The sequence below is a fragment of the Dermacentor albipictus genome, chromosome 1, assembly GCF_038994185.2.
Source record: "Dermacentor albipictus isolate Rhodes 1998 colony chromosome 1, USDA_Dalb.pri_finalv2, whole genome shotgun sequence".
Classification (NCBI taxonomy): domain Eukaryota; kingdom Metazoa; phylum Arthropoda; class Arachnida; order Ixodida; family Ixodidae; genus Dermacentor; species Dermacentor albipictus.
Genome location: NC_091821.1, coordinates 19,459,415 through 19,485,188, shown reverse-complemented (window position 1 = coordinate 19,485,188; position 25,774 = coordinate 19,459,415). Strand labels below are relative to the sequence as shown.

At 45.2% G+C, this 25,774-nt stretch overlaps 2 protein-coding genes across 11 annotated transcripts in view; one reads left to right on the top strand and one right to left on the bottom strand.

Moving 5' to 3' along the window:
• LOC135909971 (uncharacterized) overlaps positions 1-6,145 on the bottom strand; it is a 250,532-nt gene extending 244,387 nt beyond the window's left edge. The window contains exon 1 of the mRNA XM_065441972.1: positions 5,392-6,145. The gene's annotated coding sequence lies outside the window, so the exon portion shown is untranslated. The remainder of the gene's footprint in view (positions 1-5,391) is intronic.
• The window catches only part of LOC135909974 (uncharacterized), a 65,134-nt gene that overhangs the window by 3,591 nt on the left and 35,769 nt on the right, over positions 1-25,774 (top strand). For 2 of the 10 annotated variants that reach the window (XR_010566887.1, XR_010566884.2), the window contains 4 exons: positions 704-861; positions 4,386-4,578; positions 18,605-18,666; positions 24,871-24,978. Coding sequence is in view for 1 of the 10 variants with exons in the window: in XM_065441986.2 (XP_065298058.1) it covers positions 16,434-16,557; positions 18,605-18,666; positions 24,871-24,978 (294 nt within the window). In the remaining 9 variants the exon portion in view is untranslated. Of the gene's footprint in view, positions 1-703; positions 862-4,385; positions 4,579-16,224; positions 16,590-18,604; positions 18,667-24,870; positions 24,979-25,774 lie in introns of those variants that run through there. The other 8 variants (XR_010566886.2, XR_010566890.2, XR_010566889.1 and 5 more) reach the window with 6 other exon arrangements.

Here is a 25,774-nt window from a genome sequence, read left to right as displayed (position 1 = left end):
AGCAGATTTAAACCGTAGAGACCGTGCTTAGAAATCTCTACACGCAGGATTCAAATCGCTCTGACGAAACCAACCTAGACGGTATCATTGCTGACGTCATTAGCAAGTTCACTGCTCTTTCCAAGGAGCTGATATTCACTTTCGAAAAGCCACGAGCAACGAAAATTCAATTCTCCGACTTGCAACTTGATTTCACGACTCAGCATGTATGTTACATGTATAACCCCAGAACGAAAAGGTATACCTTTTGACAGTGTTCACTCTAATTACTTAAAAGGGGGATAGCTACAACGTGCAATCAGGCCGCGCTCGTTAAGTCATGTCCCCATAAAATAGATGTTAGCTTTAAAAACCATGTGTCTAAATAATGCTGGTTACTCTTCGGCCTGTGTCACAAAAGTTGGTGAAAAAAAAAGTCGTTTGCAAAAAGTGAAAGGAAACAAGAAATTGCCGCAAACCCGGAACGTAAGAAAACTCGCTTGATCCCGTACATTCACCGCATCTACCATAATGTAAAAAAGGTTGCGGGCACATATAACGTAAACGTGCTGTTTTCTACCCCGTGCAAGGTGGCTAAATTATGCCCTTTGTTGACAAAGAAGCACGTGTCAGCTGCTATAAGATGCATGTAAAGATTTTCTCCGATTGCACACGTAACGTTTGCGAGATTCCACTGATTTGCGGCCTTTCTTATATCGGACAGACAGGCTGGTGTATCAACGATAAGCCAGTATTGGAAAAAAAGGATTCTGAAGCGATCCACAGATAACACAGATTATGGAGGCTTACTACGGAGGCACAACTAAAGCGAAGGAAAAAAAATGCATCAATACACCATCACTGTCACTGCTTGATAAGGAGGTAAAATTTTTATATGGTTTCCTTTAGCCTATGTAACGTTGCAATACCGCAGACATTGTATGACTTAAGTTTTCTAACAATTTTTGTTAGAGTATAAATATTGCTTTGACGTTCAAATGAACAGTTGGAAGTCAGCGCTCTGTGTTTCTTCGTGTTCCTCGTCCTTCGTCTCGTTTTCATCGCGCTGGTCAAAGTTTGCTTCGAGGATTTGGAATTGTGATACGCATTTAAGTAATCCGATGACTGCGGATGATTTTGTCAGTTTGTAGGCGATTTCCAGAAAATAATTAGATAAAACTGCATCAAAGATTTCAGTGAGAAGCGCATATGCAAAACAACGTGAGTTGTTTCGAGTTGCCAATCGAGTTGCCAATATCTCCGATCGCGCTCAGATCTTGCATGAAGATTCTTCAGTTTATTTTTCAGTAAAGCGTTTGGCCTTTGCACCTCGCGGTCTATCTGGTAGTAATGAAAAACCCCTGTCCTTGCTTTGAAAATCCTGACTATAAAAAAAAAAAAATCCAGCCACAGTTCGACATCTTCCGAGGCGCCTGCTGGTGTTACTTGTCTGTCGGGAAGAAAAACGACACGGGGCAGCGGCTTGCTGCTTCGTGTATACCACAGTATACGCAGTATACGCAGACTTTCGACAGTCCTCTTGGCTAGCTGGTCTAGCTTCAAGTCCAGGGCTCGCATCCAAGATATCGATAGCTGTTTTGTTTTCTGTCTCGCCTTCGTCAAGCTACACTTTTTTAAAGAGAAAATGTTCTTCCATTTTGATACGATGTGCGCGCAGGCGCCCTTGCGCAGCTGTACGGTTTACCTTGCGGAGGCCGCCAATATAAGAAAAAGACGGGGAAAAAGTTTAAATAAATCGGAGCCTTCCGGGTGGATGCAACCACCTGTACGTGTCTTGTGTGTTCGTAATTAATTAGCAGTGATTAACTAAATATTTAATAATTAGTTTTACGCCCACACTGTAGTGCAAAGTTTGTCAAGCACATCAGAAAACATCACTTTCAGTTGTCTGCGACGCGGTGCCGTTTGCTTCAAAGTAAGGCCACGAGATAGTGCAGTGGCGCTGCGCGCATGGCGACGTTGCGCGCGCTCTTTTTTAGGCGCCACGGAGCCAAGAAAGCTCAACGTTTGGCACTCTCTTGAGCCACGCACTATTCAGCAGCGTTCTATAAAAGTTGCCATTCAGGGCGTTTGGCGAAAAAAATGGCGCTAAAAAGGCCAGTTTCAATTTTTGCGTTTGCAAAAGAGGTGCATAAAAGAGCTTCTTGGACGTTCGGCGAGATTCGGGGAAGGGAAACTGGCAAAACACCAGAGAACAGTCAACACTGCTACTCGCTACGTGCGCTCGGAGCGGAAGGAAAGCGCTTGAATCCAACGACGTGGTCACGGCCAGCGAGCTAGTAGGGTCGCTAGCAGATTCGGCACGCCTAGCTGGCTTCGGGCATGTGTCGAATTAGTGCCACAGAAGGACGCCAGTTTAATCACGAAGGCAAACCAGACATTGTGCGGCCCGATACTCTATACCCAAAACGTGAAGCCCGTCGGATTACAGTTGTCTAACCATACAAACTTCGTTAAATCGTCACAACCAACGCGCGGAAAGACCTTCTGTTAATTACCGCTACTTTGTCAAAGTTCGAAGAAGTGTGTTTTCGAAAAAGGGGGCAAGTGACAGGAGGATATATCTTCATGCATCTCTCCTCAAGGCTCTGCTGAAAAGTTCGCAAGGTCCTTGGTATATAGGGTAGACCGCATTAATTATATTGCCGGTATGAGACAACATAAAATGCATAATTAGTGCACCGGTTAATCAAAAATCGGCTAAAAAAATTTTATTCAGCCTAGCACGGTCACAGGATACAGTCCACCTCTCACTACAGTTTAAAATTAGATAAAACATGCTGCTGACTCCAAGCCCTCCCAATACAGCACCATGGGCGCAAATGAAAGGAGGTCAAAATCAACGTTCATTGCGGTAAACAGCGCAACAGACGAGCAGCAATGGATCACACAGGACAGCGCTCGTCCTAAACAACCCTCTCTTTGAGCAGCTTTATCAGTAGAACTTTCCACCCATTTCTCAGTTCTTCCGCTAAACGGACGGCTCAAAAAGGCAAGGAAGCTTGGAGCCATGGCATCACACTAATGGGATGACACACTGCAATACCCACGGCCTACAATTCAAATGGTGCAGCGCTGGTAACCGAGCACAGATCTTCACAGGTATCTATTTTCGTTGAAGCGTACCTAGCATTGGAAACATTAGGCCACTAGCACGACGTCGCGGTAGCGATCGAGCTTCTGGTGCTGCGTTTACATGAACCCGATAAAGTCGGGTCGAGCCGGCTTGTGCCGAAATCCGGTTCGAGCGGGCGCTAGTGGGTTGAGCCGAGCGAGCGTCGTGGCAAGTTTTGTCAACCTGCCTGCAAGGAGCGTTGTCTAGCCCAGCCTTGGCAAGATACATGTAACGCGGTGGGGGGTCAGCTCGACGTTTAACCCGACCGGCTCGTGTCGAGTTCGTGTAAACGATACAGTTATCTAGCGAAACCCAACGCAGTCAGTGTACACAGTGACTTATACACACAGTGCATATACAGACGTCACCTGGTGGTGCGGAGTCTGCTTGCAAACCGCAGCGCTCCGCTCATTTTCGGGCAGCTCTATTTTTCTAGCCACGTGCAGATTTTTTTTTTTATCTTTACCCTATGGCAGCTGATAGTAGGTGAAAATGTCGTAGACTGCGTAGGCTATACTGATCTACGCCTGAAAGTAGTGCTCGCCGTTACGGTGTGGTGATATCCTCGTGTCTGAAAATCAACAGCTCGCGTCACTGCATTAAAGCGAACGAGATAACAGGCAGCCAACCAACGACGAAACCTCCGAAAGCGACTTGCGCTCTTTAAACGCGTTTACAATCGACATTCACCGGTACAGAAGCCGCCCAAAGCAGTCTGTTTACCGCAGGTAAAAAAAAAAGTAATAATAATAAGCGCCAATTAGACGAAGAATGACGAAAGCGTCTACGTCGCATCGGGTCCGCACAAATGCAGAGCGCGTGGTGCTGCGATGAGGCGGCGCCGATTTTCGCCCGACATAGTGCAATAAGCGAAACTTTCATTTCTGACGTAATCATTGTATGCCAGCTAGCGGTACCGGTTAATTGTTATTCAAAAGACGGCAATACCTAATTGAGACACGTTCGAAAAAAATAATGCGAGAACGACCAAAAGAGGGGTCGTAGCGGTGGAAACAGTTCCAAACTGCGCGGAACAACACGACCGCGGAACTGATCAGTATCTTCGCTCTAGAGTGCGTGCGTTAAATCGAAAACAAACATAGACTTAATAACGAAACTCACCTTATACTGAAGAGTCTCGTACATTTTTGTGTAGGAAACAACCGACACAATGTCCGCTTGTCATTCGAAGCTCGTGGCAGCGCAATTAGCCGACGTGAGGTGAAGCAGCGTCGCAGCAGACTATGGAGTTTACGCTCTTTTGTTTCAGTTTGGCGTAATCCGACGACGATGTCGCACTCAACCGCCGCAGAGCACTGTAGGGGTAGCAGTGCGGCACTGGGAACATGGGAGTCCCGTGTATTGAGAACACGACGACTCTAATGTTGGCGGAGACGGGCACTGCTTCCCCTTCGTCTTGGGTGTGATTACCCAGGGAAGATACTCTGGCGGTCAGCACAGTGGTAAGCATGCACTTCCATCTGCTATCCGATGGCTGTGCTTGGTTCACGCATGATGAAGGCGAATGCGCTTCGTAAACTACACTCTATACCCATCCTCATACGCTGCGGCTGCCCGCCAAGGGCAACAAGTGAACGTGGCAACAACCACACTCACGTTGGGCACCGTGTCAACAACACTGACTTCAAGTACCTTCGATAAAACTTTAGCGTTGTACCATCCTGGCGGGAGGAGTGACACTGGCTCTTGGTGAAGACCACCTGTGGTTAACGTATCGCGTTCCGATTTACAATCCGCGCCGCAAACTGTCATGAGCCGCAGGTGCAACAGTTCTCTGAGTTAGCGCGCCAGGGTTCACGAATCGCAATGCCACAACGAAGCAAAGCGTCGTATTGGGCGTTTTATAGGTTTTATCGCAACTGTGCACGTAAAAAAAAAGAAAAAAAAAGATGCGATGCGATGCTTTATTACGGACGCTGCAAGAATTACGGGGGAAATACAACGAAACTTAACACTGTTGATATTGCCAGCCGTTCATACGCGCCTGCTCGTGCCGCGCGATAAATGTTGGTGCACAAGAAAGCTATCATCTTTCTGCTAGGCGACTATGGTCACTTTGCCGATTACGTAAGTCCTAACCAGTCCTAACGATATTTATCGCTCTATTAAGTTATGGCAGTTACCTTTCCTACAGACTATACAGCCTTGAACTAGTGAACAATTTATTCGGTCATTTTCGCGCAACGGATACACAGCGTAATGTGCCAAATGGCGCACTAACGCACATCTGCAACTTGTAAACATGCCAAACTTACCCCGCTGGATCGGAGTGACAGCAGCCGGCTTGAAGGCAGGAGCAAAGCGGTCCACAGATGAGGAAGCTAAAGTCTTGAGCCGTCATCACTGGGAACGTCACCACAGAACAATGCACCATGACAGACACACCGCCACAACACTGGAACGGCCACACTGCGCCGCGTCTGCGCTTCCACGTGGGGTGATGCACGAATTCACTACAGAAGGTGGCGCGATACGTTCGCCGTACGGTCACAGTAGATCCCATATCGAAGCTCGTCGTCGAGCCCCATGTCGAAAGCGTGCAGATGGTCGCAGGAAGCACGGCGGCGTCGCAACCAACACAAAATTCATGCGCCATGGTGCACTTGAAAACGAGAGACCCGGAGGCACCGAACCGTCTGCCCCGCACGCACGGTTGCAATAATACAAAATGGCGAGTTTGAAAACATTCCGATAATTCCCCGTAGGGAATCACCGGAGTTGATTGATACATTGTATCGTCGCAAACTGCCACGATGCATCATGTCTGTCTTTACATTGGTCTGCATGCATGCGTTCACGTCGTGATTGAGCAGTAAAAGCGTGATAAGGATAGACGGGCACTGCGGACACTGCCACAGAACACGACGCTGTTCGGGCGGCCAGCGCGAACAGCTAGGGACACCCGTCGGCCCGCATAGGTAAAGCGCGGCGCCAACGGGGGCAACAAGGCGTTTGTCTGCAAAGCGTCGCTATCGGACGTCTTGTTCCCCCTAGCTGCTTCTCCCATTTCCCGTGCGCCCCTCACCAAGCCTCCCTAGCTGTCGGCGCGTGCCATGAATCGCGCAGCGTCGCGTGCTTTTCGTGGCACGATTATTTTAAAAATTAAATTCTTGATATTTACGTGCCAAAACCACAATCTGATTATGATGCACGCCGTAGTGGGAGGTTCTGGATTAACTCCGACCGCCTGGGGTTCTTTAACGTGCACCCACTGCATGGTACAAATATGTTTTTTTTTTTTCATACTGCGCTCATCGGAATGCTGCCGGAATCGAGCCCACGACTTCGCTCAGTAGCGCAACGCAATAGCCGCTGGGCTACCGCGGCGACTCAAGGCGTGATCGACTTCGACAACGCGCGACGTGAGATCGCTGACTGTTGGCGAGCGCCGAAAAGTGGCATCTTGTGACTTTCGAGGGTATCAAAGCAGCTTTGTGATGTACGCGAATAGCACAGAGCAAGACAAGGATGATGCAGCGATTTTTCTCTCTGTTATGGCACATGTCACGCGTCAGGGTTCAGTACCCCTGGCTTGTCTCGCAGCTGGGTTCAAGCGGTAGCCCTCGGTTCTATGCTCAGGATGTGTATTTGCCAAGATAACTATATGGACGGCAGCGATATTACGTATTTTGTATCACTCTGGTGGAAGCAGTGATCAACGGTGGGCGAGCAAGGGAACCCTCGGCCTGGAGCCAACAATATACCAAGGAGACTTACCTTTCTCAGGTCAACAACAAACGTCATTTTACACGAGATCCACGCGAGATACCATGCAGAAAGGTAAAAAAAGAAAGAAAAAAAATAACTTCTCATCAAACACCGCTATCGAAACAAAATAGCTAAATTTAAAGAACTTGACGCATTCAAGACAACTTATTTCTTTTTTGTCATGTCTCCTGTAAGCACTGTTTTGTATTTGCGCTGTTTTATTCTTGTATTCGTTCTGCGTTCACATTTCTGGTGTGAATTATACTTTGTCGCTGCCCTGGCACTACAATTCCACTTGTTCGTTTCCCTTGTTTTCGTGTAGGCTGCAGTGTGCCGTGCAGCCGTTCAGGTGCATGTTATAGTATATGACTACCCCATATATGTCTGAATAAATAAAAAAAAATTGACAGTCACTTTAGCATATGCTAGAAAGGATGAAAGCGAAAGCCTGCTCGCTCACGAAATGTTCATGAGATTACTTGACATTTTCATTCTAATGCGTTTTTACTTCCTATTACTTTTCTCGCAACAAAGGTCGTGGGTTCGAGTGCCTTAACAAACTGTGCCGTAATGAACTTCGCCCTAATTAACACAAAAGTTTGGCTACCACCAAAGGTAGTGGGTTCGAGTGTCTTGACTCTATCTTAATTAACCGTACCTTGATTAACCTAATTAGCACCAAAGGTAGTGAGTTCGTCTTTCGACGTTCACAATGTCAGTTGGAGTCCGACTTGGAGATATGGCCGGTTCGCCCATATCTCCGGATATGGCCGCTTCGCCCATATCTCCGAGTGGGTTCGACTCCCACCAAAGATCGTGGGTACGAGTGCCTTAATTAACGATGTATTAATAAATATGTCATGATTAAATTTGCCTTATTTAACCCCATGAGTCGTGTGTTCGACTCGGTCGAGTGTCTTAATTAACTTTACCGTAATTAACACCAAAGGGCATGGGTTATGCGACTCCCATCAAAGGTCAAAGGTCATGCCTAATAAATTAACACCACAGGTAGTGGGTTCGTCTCTCGCCAAAGGTCGAGGGTTCTACTCCCTATGAATTTCGGTGCCATAACGCCGGACATCGAATTTGTCGCCCCATGCCGTCTCGCCTTAATGTGATTTCATTGGCAGCGCTTACAGTTTAACTCAATCACGCATCCCCGCCCAAATGCGAGGATCACAAGCGGGTACGAAATAGTACGGTGACGGTAAGGGAACTATTCAAACAGAGAAATTACACTATGGAAACCTTACCAAGCCAGCCTGGGCTGCGATATTGTAGCAATGCCTCTTCCCGATGCTAATGCATTGCGAATGCGAAAAGCGCTGAAAGGCATTAGCATTGAAAAATGCACCGCTACAAAATACTGGCCCTGAAACGAGAATTCCACAAGATGGGCTTTTCCATTGTCCGCCACTGATCGCCAAATGCGCGGCGCTGACTGAGCGGAAGCTTCGAGGAAAGCTTAGTTGCGCAGTGGGGACGAGCTGGTCTCCCTTCTCTATAAATAAAATACACAGCGGAATCTCGTTACGGATTGACCTGCACAAGCCCTAGCCTTCGCTGCAATGCTCGGATTTGGAGGGGGGAGCTGCATGTGATGTAACTTCCAAGAAGGAGGTGTGAAAAAAAAAACAAGAAATAAAATCCGGCCGTCTTCAGTGATTCTGTTCCTATAACTCAACGATGAAGGCAACAGCAATTATTAATCCCCGACTACTCAATGACTGTTTGAGGAACAGTCTTAAGGACATCCGTGCTAGGTGGGCGAATTTTGAAGAGCACGCGCATCTGCTACTGAGCTGTTTGCATAGACTTTCCTGCTACATACTTGTTTGGCTTGCAATGGCTTTGCTGATTACGTTTTATCTGCCTTCAATGTCTGAAACTTCAGAGCAATATATACATTTCTAAGTGCAGAAGACGCTGTGAACACGCACAGTCGCTACTAATGGCAACGTTGACCCTGTCGAGGTGGCCAATTAAATCCAAACGCGCCAAGCGTCTCAAGGCACAGGCATGCCCGCGATAAATGCATAGGCTTCTGTGCTAAGAGGTCCTGTGTTCAAGTCCTGCCGTCGGAAAATTTTAATAATGTTTATTTAATCATTTATCACGCAGTACATTGTGTACAAATACAAATATGACAAACAGTACAAATAGCGTCGAAGCCACTGCGCATGCGCGAGACGCAAACTGCGTTTGGGTTTTGCGTTGTGAACGCTATTTCACCGATTTAGCGGGAGCACAAATCATCATCATCATCATCAGCCTAGTTACGCCCACTGCAGGGCAAAGGCCTCTCCCATACTTCTCCAACTACCCCGGTCATGTACTAATTGTGGCCATGTTGTCCCTGCAAACGTCTTAATGTCATCCGCCCACCTAACTTTCTGCCGCCCCCTGCTACGCTTCCCTTCCCTTGGAATCCAGTCCGTAACCCTTAATGACCATCGGTTATCTTCCCTCCTCATTACATGTCCGGCCCATGCCCATTTCTTTTTCTTGATTTCAACTAAGATGTCATTTACGCGCGTTTGTTGCCTCACCCAATCTGCTCTTTTCTTATCCCTTAACGTTACACCGATCATTCTTCTTTCCATAGCTCGTTGCGTCGTCCTCAATTTCAGCAGAACCCTTTTCGTAAGCCTCCAGGTTTCTGCCCCATATGTGAGTACTGGTAACACACAGCTGTTATACACTTTCCTTTTGAGGGATAATGGCAACCTGCTGTTCATGATTTGAGAATGCCTGCCAAACGCACCCCAGCCCATTCTTATTCTTCTGGTTATTTCAGTCTCATGATCCGGATCCGTGGTCACTACCTGCCCTAAGTAGATGTATTCCCTTACCACTTCCAGTGCCTCGCTACCTATCGTAAACTGCTGTTCTCTTCCGAGACCTACTTTACTTTAGCACAAATAGCGGCCCCAAAAGCTTTGCGTCAGCAAACATGGCGGCACCCATCGAAGCGACTGCTCTAACCTAGCACCAAACTGGGTTCGATTCGTGGTAACGCGTGAAGTTCGCGAGCTAGGAGAAGTGACTGCGGTTATCGCTTTCTCTCAACTAGCGTGTGTTATGAAGATTGATTCATTAGACGCCGCTGATTCCGAATTCGATTGTGAATTTTATGCCTCGTAGGCTTAACACGGCTAAGCTTGGCTGGTGAAGGCACGTAAAGTTGGTTTGCTCAAAACTAAGCCCAACTAATTGTTTGCTGCTTACAGAATAACCTCTAAATTGTAATTAAACGCGAATACATGCAGGTCAAAATTACTATTCCTATCATAAAATGGTATATCTTCTTTAATTATTTCTAATAGCTTTTCTTTGACGCCGTAGTGGCGCTGTCAGCGCAAGACGCAAAGCTGCGGTAAAGCTTGGGAAACGACGGAGCATATTTTATAAGAATGTGAAGACGTCTATCCAGCGGTCGATTTAGGCACCACTGGCCTCCTTGAAGCCCTTGGGTTCAGCGGGAGCAGTGGTAAAGCAAACAGGTCCGCAATAGACATCAGTAAGAGGCGATTGGAGGATTGGTGGAAGAAAAGTAGGGAAACGACAAAGGACGGAGACGTACAAAAGCACAGTTCGCAATAGAGTATCAGAAAATTTGGACGTGGTAGTTCATAGTGTTTTTTTTTTTCATTGGTTAACCTAGGTAGGATATTAGGCAGTATAGTAGCAAGAGCTTGGTGGCGCAAGCCACCGCCCCGTTCCAAAGGGGACGCTCATAACATCCATCCATGCATCCAGCAAACATGATCAGTAAAATTGAGTATGAGGAACGCCTGAGTAATATGGAAGAAAGTAAATGGGCCGGGAGAGTTTTCAGGTATCTGTACAGGAAAAACATTGATTCACAGTGTAGGAAAAGAGCTAGGAAGCTTACCAGCACGTATGCGGCCTGTAGGGTGGGCAACACAGCAACAAGGACGCTCAAGCGGACAGTCAGAGAGGCTGAAATAATCTCATGGGTGGCGGCAATGGAAAGGAAACCTGCCATGAGTAACTACTTTAGAGGAAAAAACGAAATCAGGAAAGAAACAATTTATGATAACTCAAAAGGAAGCTCATTACTTTTCGAAGTGAGATCGGGATGCCTTAGAACACGCACCTACAAAGGAGATATAAGAAGGAACAAGAATAAGCAGGTGCTTGCTGCGGTAAAGCTAGGGAAACTATGGAGCATGTTTTATTAGAATGTGAAGACGTCTACTCAGCGGGCGATTTAGGCACCACTGGCCTCCTTGAAGCCCTTGGGTTCAGCGGGAGCAGTGGAAAAGTAAACATGTCCGCAATAGGTATTAGTAAGAGGCGATTGAAGGATTGGTGGACGAAAAGTAGGGAAACGACAAAAAACGGAGACGTACAAAAGCACACTTCGCAATAGGGGATCAGAAAATTTGGGTGTGGGAGTTTATAGTTTTTATTTTTTATTTTTTATTGTTTAACTTAGGCAGGACATTAGGCAGTATAATAGGAAGAGCTTGGCGCAACCCACCGCCCCGTTACAAAGGGGACGTTCATAACATCCATCCATCCGCTATCCGCAAACGCAAAGCCCTATTCTAAAACTCTTCACTCCTGCGTGCACCAACGCTAACATCCGCAAAGCTGTTTGGGGCCCCAAACTATTGGGGCCCCTATTCTAAAGCTCTCTAATGTACTGGATTACGAAAAAGAAGCAGCGGGAAATCGCACGCTGAGAAGACCGATAAACACACAGTGAGAAATAACCTTGAAACGTCCAAGAATTTAGAAGAAAAAAATATTGAATCGTCGTGACGGCTTATCACAATCGCCGTAGGCGTCCAAGTCTCCATAACGAAATTATTTTTGAACAGTTCTGATAGCGTCCACGCAACAATGGTTGCTTGTGTGCTGTCAAATGCTCATATTCTGCGCTCACGGCACGGTGTGAAAACGCGCTCTCGGCGAAAACAAAGCATTGTGCGCGCACACACGCATGCAGACGCGCAGTCAGTCGCTGCGAACCCGTGCGATCGCTGATTTGAGGCTTCGTTCTGTTATGTTCCATCCGGTTGTACAGACAGCCCACTATAAAAACATACTTCACATAGTTTGCCCTCAGCGTTTGCCTACGTTTTACGCAATAAGCTGATTCGGGAGACTACATCGCGGCGACCGCGCGCTGTGGCGCTGCACGTATTCGGTAAAGAGATAGCGTCTGCAAACGATTCTGTGCTTCCAGTTTGCCCAAGATTATTATTTTGACAGTAAAAACTTCCCTCGTTTTGATAGTACTTACAAAAATCTCTAGGAGGACTGCCGCGTGGTGTTCTTATTGAGCCAAACATATGAGGAGCGCGCCGCGTGATCCCTCATACTACGCAAGGGAGGCGCTTCCGAGAGATGGCGACAAGTCCTCGCCCCAAAGCGCTTAGCTTGAGACCGATAAGCGCTGGTTCCATTTCCCGCAGCACGCGCAGTTCTTTCTTTTTTTTTTGCGACAACATCAAATGGTTCATTGTGTAAAGAAGCCGGCGTTTGAAGCGCCGAAACGGCATCGAAATTCCCATTGGCTGCGACGCTGTGTCACGTGTGCGCCTCGACGGAGCAGATACGGCCCCTCGACACCGCGGCGCCCTACTGGCCCTACTGTAGCCGTGGCTCGCCTGTTTGTAGCGCACGCGCCAGCACTTTCCGCACGCCAGACGCGCGTTAATGCGTCTGTGGCAGTGCGTTTTCGCGTTTCTCCTGCGCTTCGCTTCGCCGTATACGCTATTCGGTTAGTTGAATCTATCACAAAGCGCAAAAATTAACAATTTTTGAGGCTGAATTTATGTTTAGAGAGCGGAATAATAATAATAATAATAATAATATGTCGCCGGTTGTTGTCACACATGTCTGACTGCAATTTATTTTTCCTGTCCATATAAATAGACAGGAAACTTTGAGTATAGAGCACGATATTCACAGAAATCGCGCTGTGTGTTATATTGAAATACTACACAGAATGAGCTCTCACACGGATAATTTATTGCATTCATTCACTACAAACACAAAGGGGCACTAAAGCAAAACACTAAATCAGTTTAGGCGGATAAAGCGTTATTTAAAATCTCTGTTGTCGTTATTTTGAAATAATAGGTTGTTTATTAGAAGAGAAAATTACGGTCAAATTTCAGCTTTTGAACTTCGCGCACGCTGGAACGTGTCTGTGACGTTACGGATTAAAGTATTTAGGCGGCGTTGTCTCAGCAGAGGTTCCCGAAACTCGACATGTTCAATTCCTAGGCTCGTTTACAACGCAATGTAGTCTCTCTTTATCACTAAAGAATTGACTAGGCCCTTGAAGACGCTGTCGAAATCCATGACGTCATAGCGTGCTGGTGCGGGAACTTCAAGGAGCCGTCGCTGCCAGTCTTTTGTTACTGTGTTTCGTCCGGCTTACCATGCGTCTCGTCGTGATAGAAGTGGCGAATTTTTAAATTGTAGAAGGGTAATTTACTCATACAGTGGAAATCATTTTTCTCTTTAGTGTCCCTGTAAGACAGCTTAACAAAGTTCACCAAAACAAATGTTGTCAAGTGCAAAACAATAAATAAACGGAAGAGCGGTTACGAAGTCGGTGCACTTCATACTAGAGTGACTGTATACGGCTCCCTTTAGGGAAAGGAGCCATATATAGGAACTCTAATTGATACTAAGCACATCTTTACAGAATACGGGTGGTGTAGAGCTAAACAAAGTCCGTGGGACGCTCTGTCCCAAAGGTGTTGCGGCTTCACGACTCAGCATGTTGTTGCGTCTCTTGTGCGTGCTTTTTGCGTACTTTAATTCCTTTGGAATTTAAGTGACGTGTCCAGCTCTTGTATTAAGACGCCGCGTTATGGAGGCAAACCGCGTGTTTGCAGAGTCTCTCTCTCTCTCTCTCTCCATATATATATATATATATATATATATATATATATATATATATATATATATATATATATATATATATATATTCTTTGAAGGAGCTTGAGCTCAAAAAGGAAAGTGTTGGCTGACGCCGAGATGGAGGTGACCCTCACCCAAGCCAAAATAAACGCTTTAAAGCTGTGAAACGCAACACTGAGGCATTGTGCGTATGCCAGGACAGTTGAGGCTGACTTTCCTGCAGCTCGAGAGAATCTCACTTGTGACAAAATTCGGGCGTAATACAAATGAGATTGCTATAAATTGACGGAAATAGCTCATTTTCGAAAATATTTGCTTCTGTATGCATCTCTTTTTATTCGTATTTGAAGATGTTCGACTCCATTTGCAATGGGCTTTACCATTTTTTCGAATATATCTTATTCGCTGTGCGTTTTACTAACCCCTCCCTTCAGTTTTCTGTTTTGAATGAAATAAACATTACTCCTTACTATTCAAACTGGATTAAGTCGGTCTTTTATTTTTTAACATGCTTACTAGAGAGCTACAGCATCGGGCGACGTGATGTCAGCCTGTCTTGACATAGAACAAGGTTCTGTACATGTCCCTCGGGGAATTTTGCAAAGGCTCTCAGGGAAAACCTGGAAAACTCAGGGCGTTTGAAAATGTCAGCTTGGTAGACACCTTGGTTCCGTACTACATGGACAAATACAAGCGGTGCACGCAAGATAACATTTAACATCACGTCAAGACTGTTTTCGGCCGTCACCGACACCGCCAAATATCGTCGATGAACGCAAACAGCATAGGAAGCTTCGCTTACGTCGATTCACACAGTGCGCGGGATCTGCAAGCTTTTTTTGCCTGTTCCTTCGACTTTTCTGCTGCTGTCTTGCACGCCGCGTCGGGGAGTGGTTCAGAGGGTGTATATACATGGAAGGAGCGTACGTGGCAGGGAGAAAAGGCGACGCAGGCAAACTCGTTGGGACCTTTCCATCGTGTCGCATGTACACATTTGCTCCTTGGAGCTGCCTGGGCGTCGCGACGTTGCCCTCTTAATAGCTGTAATTATCCCTGACCCCACTCAGAAGCATTGCTGAAGCTGCAGAGGTCACCTTTCTACTAACGTGCAAGTCTAGAGGGGATGCAGAGAAAATGGTAGACAGGACGAGGAGAGGAGGCGGATAACAGGTTGAGGCGTTGGTAGAACCGACGCAGTCGCTAAACGAGTGAATAACAACCATGGCCGGTGTGGACGCGCGCGCAGAGAGCGAGCGCGCGCGTCCTGGCCGGCGTGTTACAGCCCTGACACTTGCTGCTCTCATAGAGAAGGGGTGGGCAGGGGGTTGGGAGAGAGAAAGACGTGAGAAAGAAAGGAAACGATGTTTTCGCGCACGCCTTCCCTAGCGCGATCAAAAAAAGAACGAAAGAAAAAGACGAAGTTTCGCCCGAAAGGCGAAGCATTGATTGCGATAGAAAATTAGCGGACAGCTATACGAAGTAAGGATATCTTTGTCGACCGTAAAATCTTGTAAACATAGGCATACTAACTAAACAAGCATGACGTACGTGTCACGCGCACAAGTAAGCATAAACACATCTCATTGACCGCGGAAAATCGCTGTTAAAACGCTGGAGCGAGGAAGCGCGGCAGCAGTAGCGAGCGAATGCTGCCTCTCGCATCAACGCGAACTACGAGTGCGAATCAGAAAGTCCTTGCTACTATTTTTTTTATCCACATTACGGCTGTAAATGCGAAGTCAATTGACATATTCATTCCCAACGGTCGACCTTTCTTGGACCGGCCCAGCCTTATCTGCCGGAAGCTCTGCGGCACGGCGCTGCTGTCAGTTGTTGAAGGTGGCGGTTGGGCTTCACACGTTTTCTATGGAGCAAAGGACGAACGCCCATCAAAATCCACAAAGATATATGTTACCCACATATGGGGAAAGGTGTCTCGCTTATAGAAGTGTGAGGTGGTGGTGTTGTGAGTTCTCAAAAGGCCGTGAAGACTTGCACGACAATGAGCGTTCAGGGAGGCCGCGACTGACGATATGATATCTGACAAATTTAGTGCTGCGATGGGACAACATTTATATGTCTGAACTGGTGTGGGAATTATCTGGAAAAATTATGTAAGGTAATGTACGTAGAATAGTACGTATATTTGTAATTACCTGCGTGCACCTTATTTTGGCTAATAAAAAATAGGGGCAATCCCTGACAAGCGGGCAAGTTAAGTGCACTTACGGGGAGTGCACTTCGGGACCTTGAATGACACTTTAGGTTACGCGGTGCTAAATGGGGAAACAGGGTGCACTCGCGCTAAAACAAAATGGCGACAGACTAAAACCATATTTTTTGAAGATGTAGATTAAAATAAAAAAGCTTCTAAAAAGCGATTGCTTTAGTTGTATTATAAATAAAAACAATCGTAATCTATATTTACTCAGCAAAAAACGAAAGTATCTTTATCATAAGAGTGTTGCATGTCAAGGTCGGCCAAGACGAATGCTTAGCCAATCCATAACAAGATGGCGTGAGACGACGAGGCGTCATTTTGATCCTGCCAGAATAGAATATCAGCTAGTTATGCTCTGATTATTTTGGTAAAAGCTGTTCAACAGCTAGAATTAACTTCTGTGTCTTTTTTCTATGCATTACATTTTGTACCGTTGAAATCGCTGGCGGCGAGGCTATGTACTCGACCAGCAAAGTGCGTTCCGTGAACGCACTCCGACCGGAGTGCACTCTTCGGCGAGGACACTCAGCTTGCGACGTTTTGATTTGGGAAAGCGCAATGAAAACCGAGTGCACTCTCCGTAAGAGCACTTAACTTGCCTGCTTGATTGGGGTAAGCCGCGTAAACACAGCGCGTGGCGACTCTGGGCGAGCGCCCGCGGCCGCCGGGGCCGCCCAGATTTGAACCCTTTTAAAGAACGGAAAATATTCATACAAGATATAAATTGATATATCAAATTTGTCCGCTTGGGATGCTCTAATGGAAGCAGTTTACAGAACCGTGATACCTATTTTTGGTGCAGTGCTACAAGTTTGTAAACTTTTTTTTTTCATACTAACCAATTTTAGAAAATTCTTTTTCACCAATTGAGGCCTTAAATTGAAATGTCGCTTCCAACAGCCACTGGAAGCTAACGTTTTCTCTCAGATGCCACAAATTTCTTTAAAATCGCTGCAGTGGTAACACAGAAAAGCATTTCTGCGTTTTACATGTACTTGAGTAGGCGGCATCGGAGCTGGGCCCAAAGGACGCGCACACAACGAAAAGGCTTTAGACTTGGACGGACGCTGGTGTTTCGCTGTCTACCCCCTTTTTCAAGTTCATCATGCACCGACTGGCCCAAGAGCTTGCACTAGCACCTAACTTCTTCACCATTGGGCTCTTTTATGTGTTCCAGCGACCGTGTTCCAGCGACCGACTGTTTCCAACAACTTTTCCTTAATTGTGCGTCCTTTGTGTTTTGCTGGCACCCCCGTTTTCAAATTCATCATGCACCAACTGGTTCAGGAGCTTGCGCTAATGCACCTCATTTCTTCTCCATTGGGCTCTTGTATGTGTTCCAATGCCCGTCCCGTGTCTAACGCCTTTTCCTTGTGTGCACGTCCTTTGTATTTCGCTGGCACCCCTTTTTCAAGTTCATCATGCACCAATTGGCCCAAGAGCTTGCAGTAATGCACGTCCCTAATGACGTCACACACAAGAAGGTGGCATGATATTTAAACGACTAATTAATGGAAAACAGTTGCCTGGCATATATTGAAAATCTGCCTAGCAGAGCGGATGTAACGTCACTCCCCCCTCTCTAGCTTCTTGTCCCGCGCTGACCTGTTCGCTTGCTTGCAAGAGCTGCGCGCACACGCTCGTTACATTCTCTGACGTCAGCGTTGGAGAGGGCGCGTAAGGTGCGCTTTGTGCGCTGCTCGCTAGGGGACTACGCCCCACCAGGTGGTGAGCGCTGCACTTCCTCCTCCCCCTCCCTCGCTCCTGGCCGCCTATTGTGCCATGGGAAAGATGTTCACTTGCTTAACCTAAAGAACACCAACGCCAATGTGCGAGTGCCGCTAAGAGACACATAAGTCAAAGGTTAAGGTCGCCTATGCATTTTATTAGTGAAGCATTTAAATAAATGATTTACAAGTAACAGCGATGCATGCAATTTTGTATAGTTTCATCTGATGCAGCGTGTAATCTCTTGGAATGTTTGTTTATCCACCACAAAGGTCACACAAAAAATCTATTAAAAAATGAAAAGAAAATATCTAGTGACGTTTTACGAATAGTATGGGGGCCTTTTTTTCCAGAGGGGCCGAAGTTCAGTGCAGCCATGATTTTATAAGTAGCGAAGGTCGTTATGTCATTGAATGTGTCTGGGAGGTGGAACCATGTTGCGTGGTATATAGGTCGTATATATTATTCGTGATGGCTCTAAGCACAGCTAACAATTTCTAATACTATTGTGGCCTGTTTTTATCATGCACTTATAGCACATTTGATAGGAACAGTGCCCTTTGGCCATATTATTGTGGTATTTTAATAATTCCCTGAGGTTTCCAGTTTCATTAGTGTAGCTTGTCTAGTAATCTTGACACAAGATTCTGTAGGGAAATTTTAATTTTTGATGAAGTTTTCAACTTCAAAATGTTGCTGCTTTAACTTTTAGCTCATTTGCTTGTGAGGACGTGACATTGAAGTTAAGATACGGTTACTTTATGGCCGAATGGATGAGGAGCAGTAGCTAGTAGCAGTAGTAGTAGCAAAGTGGTTTGTATTGGGTTAACTACCACAGACATTTGTGGAAACTATGTGGTAATACGGTATCTACAATTGTATCTTGCCATATTGTGCAGGTCTGCGAGCAAAAGAAGCACGAACGAGGAACTCTGCATCATGCTCTTCAAGGTTTCATCTGGTGAGTTGATTCACGTTGCTGCATGAACCTTGGGAACAGCAGCTTAGATGTTCTGGCAGTGGAAGAGTGTAACTTTTGGTTCCACAGTGTTTCGTATAGAGGATAAAAAGCAACTGCAGCCTCATTTTGTGGACTACTAAGGTACATACACTATTTTACGACCTTTGTGCAGGAATAAGCTATGGAACAATGAAAAATGACATTGCGTTACATTCTTCAAGGTTTCAAGAGTAAGACAGAACTGGGAGAGTCATGTTTCAATTCATAATTGCAAGTGGCATCGTAAGGAATTGCCATTTAATAGTCTAGTCCATATATCAAATCACTTCATATGGGAATCACATTTTCTCCTCTTACATTTGTTTTAGTTTAATCTTGCAAACTGTGTATCCGACCATTTTATTGGGTACGATATTATTCCCCTTAAGCCACACAATTACACTGCTGTTTATTTTGTGATATATATATAAAGTATGTATGTATGATGTATGTATGTATGTATGTATGTATGTATGTATGTATGTATGTATGTATGTATGTATGTATGTATGTATGTATGTATGTATGTATGTATAATGCAGTTGAACACCTCTGCAATGAACGTCTCCACAACTAAATGCCCTGTATAACGAGATATGTTCCGACTGAACCTTTATTTTTGATATACATTGTGGACACCTCTATAATGAAGACCAATACAACGAATTTGCCTGTTCGACGTAGAAATTTAGGCGTCCCCTACGGCTGATTTGTTCTTTTAGAATGAGTGCTACGTATCGCGGTGCATCCCCTGCCCCTTTGCAGATACGACGGAGTTGCGCTCTGCACTAACGGTAGTGCTAGCGACACACTTGACGAATGTTCCAGTCTCATCTAGTGTTATAGTCCTGCTGCACTACCCCTGGAACCACTGAACTCGTGTGTATGCTGCTAGTTGTAATACAGCAGCGGGCATGATGACTGATGCATAGGTCGCCGTAATAACGACGTGATTGTGTGATCGTAGTGAATGACCGACAACATCTTCAAAGCCATCTATAGGGTGGAAAGGATGCGAATTGTCAACGAAGGCAACAATGATAGAGATGCTGTAAATGATACGAAGACGTTTGACGGCAGGGCCAACGATAGCGGCATTCGACGGTCTACGGCTTTACCTTCGTCATTCCCGCGTTTTTCTACGGAACATGCCTAGGTAGGCATAGGTAGGCTGCAGTCGCACATTTCTTTTGATTAGCATGCGTTATATATAGAAAACTTAGCAACTTATTTCACCAACTCTCTCTTGAAACCATGTTAAAACATATTTTCTTTTGTTGAACGTGCTTAGCCTGATGCGCTTTCTTTACAAGGAAGTGACCTGTGGAACGATGGACTTTAAGGTCCCAAACACTTCCTTATAAAGGTGTTTTACTGTATAAATTTTCTGACAGGAGGTTTGATTCCTTTCATATATGCGCTCTGGGACCTCCTTCTATATATTCATGAACGAATATGGATGTTACGAATCAAATAAACTTAAACTGAGGGAGACAGAGAGAGCGAAAACATTTATTAAAATAACGGGGGGGGGGGGGGGGGGGGGACCACAGGGTCCTTCAACAGGCCCTGGACATGGGTGGACTCCTCAGTCCAGGACCTCATTAGCCGCGGCTGCCCGGCGTGCTCTCATGACCGGATCAAACTGGTCCCAGGAGCTGAGGCTAGGCAGTGAGGCTTCCCATCGTTTGGGTGTGTGTCAGTGAAAATGGCGATGAGCACAGGTCGCCGCGGTGGCCTATCGGCTATGGTGTTGCGCTGCTAAGCAGAAGGTCGCTGGTTCGAATCCCGGCTGCTGCGGCCACATTTTGATGGGAGAGAAATGCAAAAACGTTAGCACACTTAGATTTAGGTGCAAGTTAAAGATTAATCCGTAGCCACCACCACGGTGTGCCTCATCAAATCGTGGTTTTGGGCGCGTAAAACCCTCGCATTCAAGATGGTGGTGACCTTTCATGGTCGTATTGAGGGCTCAAGAAATTAGGGCTCCTCAACTATAAAAAAAAGTGCCAGCAAATTTTTAGCCACATTCGCGCAGTAGAAAAACCGTAATTCGTATTTTCAGTGATCTGGTGTCACCTCTAAAAAACGCAATGTGGACCCTCGTTTTACGTGGCGCAGATACCCATATCATTGTAAAGGTCACTCGAGCTTATTTTTTTCAAAAACTGAAGCAGGGGCATCAAGCGTGCGAAAGGAGTACACCGTAAAGCCTGATGAAGTGGGCACTGCAAAGGAAGCGAAACTGAAACAGGTATTAGGCGCCAATGCTGGCACAGACTGTGTTATGTGACATGACAATGGTTTTGCATTTACTTCTGTAAAACGGCCACGAAGATCCCGAAGTTCCGTACACGCCACAGCACCTACCACAGCTATGAAGGCCGCAGAAATAGCATCTGTTCCTTCCCGTGATCACTCCCCCCCCCCCCCCCCCCCCCATAACAGCTCTGGAAAGCAGCGCCATTTTCCGAAGCCGAGGGGTACAGCCTGGCGATTTACCGGCCGCGTGCGAAAGGGGCTTGCACTCCGAGCTTGCGGGCTGCCGCGATATGAACGCTTTGAACGCCTGCCTCTCGACATTTTCTTGAATTAGTGCAACTCAGAATGAGTGAAGGAAACAAAAAGACACTCATTCTTAGTTGCACTAAGTCAAGAAAACTGCCTGTAATACTGACTTATCCCTTAAATGGCAAAGATCGAGGTGATCCTGACTGCATATGACGGTAACACTGTGGTAAGGCTGCTATGCTTCAGCTTCAGCTGCGTGACAACTATCTGGAAGTGAGGTAGCGAACGCTATCCATGACGCAAAACAGACATGGCTATCACTTTGTGAAGGTTACGGCATTTGGCGAACTCATTGCTCCTCTTTGTTGCCCCTAGTGCTGAAAACCTATTCACTGGTGTTGCAAGTAACAGGTGCTGGTGTTCAATGTGAGTTCTTCCCTGCCATGGATGCGGCAATGTTGTCGGAGCGGTGCACTCGCCTGCCATTGCGTCAAGCAGTAGCCAGCTGAAATTGTAACATAAATTGCACAATTCATGAGAACCTTTGTTGGCTGCATGGCAGCTGTGCATTTTCAGACCATACGGCATGGTATAATTGTCACTTACAGTGCATACATAGACGAGGGACAAAAAGGGCGACAAAGACAAGCGCTGTTTAGCGATGCCCGACGAACTAGAAATATACTGAAGCAAGGTTTGGGTACGGGCTAGTTGGTATTCCATGGTATCCATCGTCACTTACAGCGCATACATATTTAGCGATGCCCGATGAACTAGAAATATACTGAAGCAAGGTTTCGGTACGGGCTAGTTGGTATTCCATGGTATCAGTCGTCACTTACAGCGCATACATATTTAGCGATGCCCGACGAACTAGAAATATACTGAAGCAAGGTTTGGGTACAGGCGAGTTGGTATTCCATGGTATCAATCGTCACTTACAGCGCATACATAGACGGCGTACATATAATGCATCTCAGGTTAAGGTACACAGTGCTGCGATGCATAGGCGTGCGTAGGGATTTTCATTAGTGGGTGGCCAAAAAACTAAGGCGATACTACTGTAGGCCAAATGAGCTTGCAGAGCCAACCCCTGCCCCTCTCCTACATCCACATTATTTTTTGCATGCTATCCATCCAGGGACGTTTCACAGAGATTTAACGACAAAAGTATATCTTTATTGAACATAATCAATCGATCATCACACTGTATACATAGTAATGCAGTAACCTGTTGTAAAATTTGTATTTTGCCCACACTTTATTTTGCATGACCTGCAACCATGCACCATGGTACAATTGTATTTGTTCAAGAAAATTATCCCACAATGTGTTCATTGTCACAGGGTCATAAATGTGTAGGTTTATTTTCAGAAATCTCGTTATAAAACAAACAGAGATAAACTGCTATATCTTCCTAAAAATTGAAAACCACCTACACATTTTTGCATGGGGCTTTTCAAGGCAGCAGGCACTAACAGCTCGTGGTGCCAACAAACATGGATAATATGAGTAAAGGGTCTATTGCTAGCACAATAAAGCAAAGCCTGCACTCTTTTGACCAATGTGCTGAATGATTGAAGAAGAGCTGGTAGACACTTCAGTGCCCTGCAGCTAGCTCAACAAAATGGAAAAACAACCATCGAAGGTGTTCATGGAACTAACGGCTGCGCAGTCGATTTACGACTCCCGTGTATGCACACCTATACTGTGATGGATGCTGTGTGCGACATGATGCATGAAGCTGCATAGGCAGTTAGGTGTGCAAATTATGTTAGGAACAGCAGCAAGACTCTGGAAACCTGTGTGAACTAAGATGGCACATGGAACAAGCGTGGGCACACATCCGACTTTGCACTCTTGGCTCCGCAATCAAATTTCACTGGGGCTTCGTGCTTCAGCAGCTGCTGCCATAGTTGCTGCCTGGGTCTGAATGATAAGTAACAAGGTATGAACAAGTGGCTAAAGTCCCACAAATAGACATGCCGTCAAAATTTTGGTGGCTCATCAAATACCATGAAAGTCAAGCCAGCTGGTATTATATTCAGCTGGCCGAGAGACTTTTGCAAGCTACAGTACATACTACTTGACCTTACTAAGCAATGATCACAGCAAGGTGTTTCTGCCTGTCTCAAACTTGAAACCATATGACAAGGATATGGTAAAAGATGACTGTGTGAACCACATTGTGAAATTTCTTTTTGGCTGGAACTATTTCCCGTCAAAATGAAAGGTAATAAGTGCCTGTTGGCAAGGAAAAGGTATGCTGACGCAAGCTGTTGTAAAGAAGCTGACTAACAGTACTTGCTTCTGCCCTGAAAGAAAATGCCTCAGGCATAATGAAAATACAGCGTGTTCTCGCTGTAAGCCTACATGCAATTGCATTCCACCAACAATGTGCCTCGGCATGATGCCTGCCCCCATGGGGAAGGCATCCTGGTGCCACTACAACCAACAAAGGTTTTCATTATTTAAGCTTATGTTAGTTGTATGAGAACTAACTGGAAAGTCTCCAGTGCCTCAGTGCCAGCACCAAGCATTTAGCAAGGACATTACAATGGAGGTCATGCCTTTCTACAACAAATTTTCCAAGGTTCACATTTTTTCAGTGGTGCTCAAGGATGCAAATGCAAAATGTCCTTCAATGCAGTTGTCTAGAAAAGGTGTCTTCAGACAAAGCTTCACTGAAGACTGTTGAAAGAGCAACATCTCTGGTGATCATAGAACTTAATGCTGGCCCGAAAGCGATTAAGAGAGTGTTGGAGAAGTTGAGTGTTGTCTGTGCAATGCATACAGCATGAGTGAAAACTCGGTCCCCGTCTGTGTCTCTCTTCAGGCCACCGTCCTGGCATGCCCAACATGCCCGGCGTGGCGATCATGGCGGCCACGCCGACGTAACACAAAAGGGGCCAAAAAAAAAAGTGCAAGCTTTAAATAATTATTTGACAAGAATGCAGAATACAAGGAGGCCCCACATATGTTCCACAGATAAAGATGCACAGTTGGTCATCATATGTTCCACAGATAAAGATGCACAGTTCGGATCTTTGGAGGCATCTTTCTCATTTTGCATTTGTTAGCAATATATTCAAATATTTGCTACATACATGAAAAAAGTTTAGTAACTGCAAAGCTAATTTCTGGATATTGCATTTAATTGTAAAACTTGGTTTCTTTCAATTCATGGTGTCAGTTGAATTGTAGTGCCCTATATGCATGAATATTTAAAGGTAAAATGCTCTGAAATGTACAAAAAAGCTCCACAATTGTGCACCTAGGTCCTTTCTAAAGTCATCATGAAGGGAGACCAGATTACCCTAGATTAGAATTTTACAATAGGCTTTGTTATTAACCACTGTCATTCACAGATTTTAAATATTATTCAAAAATTAAGCAAAAACATTATTTAATACACTGCATTATATGAATGCTGTAAACAATGCATCAAATAATTATCCACTCAGTGGGTCAAAAATTGGGTTTTCTACCTGTGTTCCTCTTAATCTTAGGGAAAGAGAAGCTCGGACATTCTCAGACTCAACTCTAACAGTTGAAAATTTGCCTTCAGAATATCTTTCATACAACTCTACCGCAAAAATCAGTGAACTTACTTCATGCAACATCTACAATTGTGCCCACCCTACTTTCTTGCAGGTTTGCAAGTTAAGGAAGAATGAAGGATGCTACATCAATGTTCTGAAACATTTCAAGAGGTGTCGAACTACTATTGAACTGTCAAGATTTAGTACAAGTGGCTTTAAGGTATGAGGGTGCCTTGAAATACCAGTTTTCATCGAAAAATAGCATTTTTTACTTTTTTGTTTTTATACAACCCCTACACTCCTCTACCTATGCAAGATAATTCATACTTCTGCCTTGTGCCATTCAAAAGTTATAGGCTGAACACCATGCTTGGTGAAACAGAAAGAATTATTGTTCCTTATTGTTTTTTCTTGAAATTTAGATTTGTTCATTTTCGTGCTGTGGCATCACTGATAAAAAATTTGCTCAATGAAGATTTTCTCTTGAAACTGTGTAGGCTGTTCTATTGCATAGGAAGGCATGCAGTAAACTAGGATTATCAAATTCTACTCATAGTATTTTATTTTATGTAGCCTGTTAGCTCTCATTATAAGCTTGCAGAAAGCCAGTTTTTGAGTGTGTCTTTAGTTTTTGATTGATAATTCCCCAAGCATGTGTCACATATTTTTTATTCTAGTTCATTGCACAGCTCACAGGCATTCCTGCGTACATGCGAAAACATTGTGGAATACAGCAGCTGGTTTCAAGGGTAAAAAACACTGGAATAAGGTGCAAATTTTGCACTTAAAAGAAAAAGTACATTGAAAATTACAAGATTTTGTTCAGAGCTTTCACCGTAAAAATATTTAATCTTCCTTCCGAACAAAAAACAGAGGTCCCATAATTTTATCTTCAAAATTAAAGTATTTTCTCTACGAAGTGATGTCAGCGCCATTTTCAAGTAACCATATTTGTTTAGAGCCATTCTTAGCATGTCATAGTTGACAGAGCAAAAAGAATTATGCAAATTCACCCA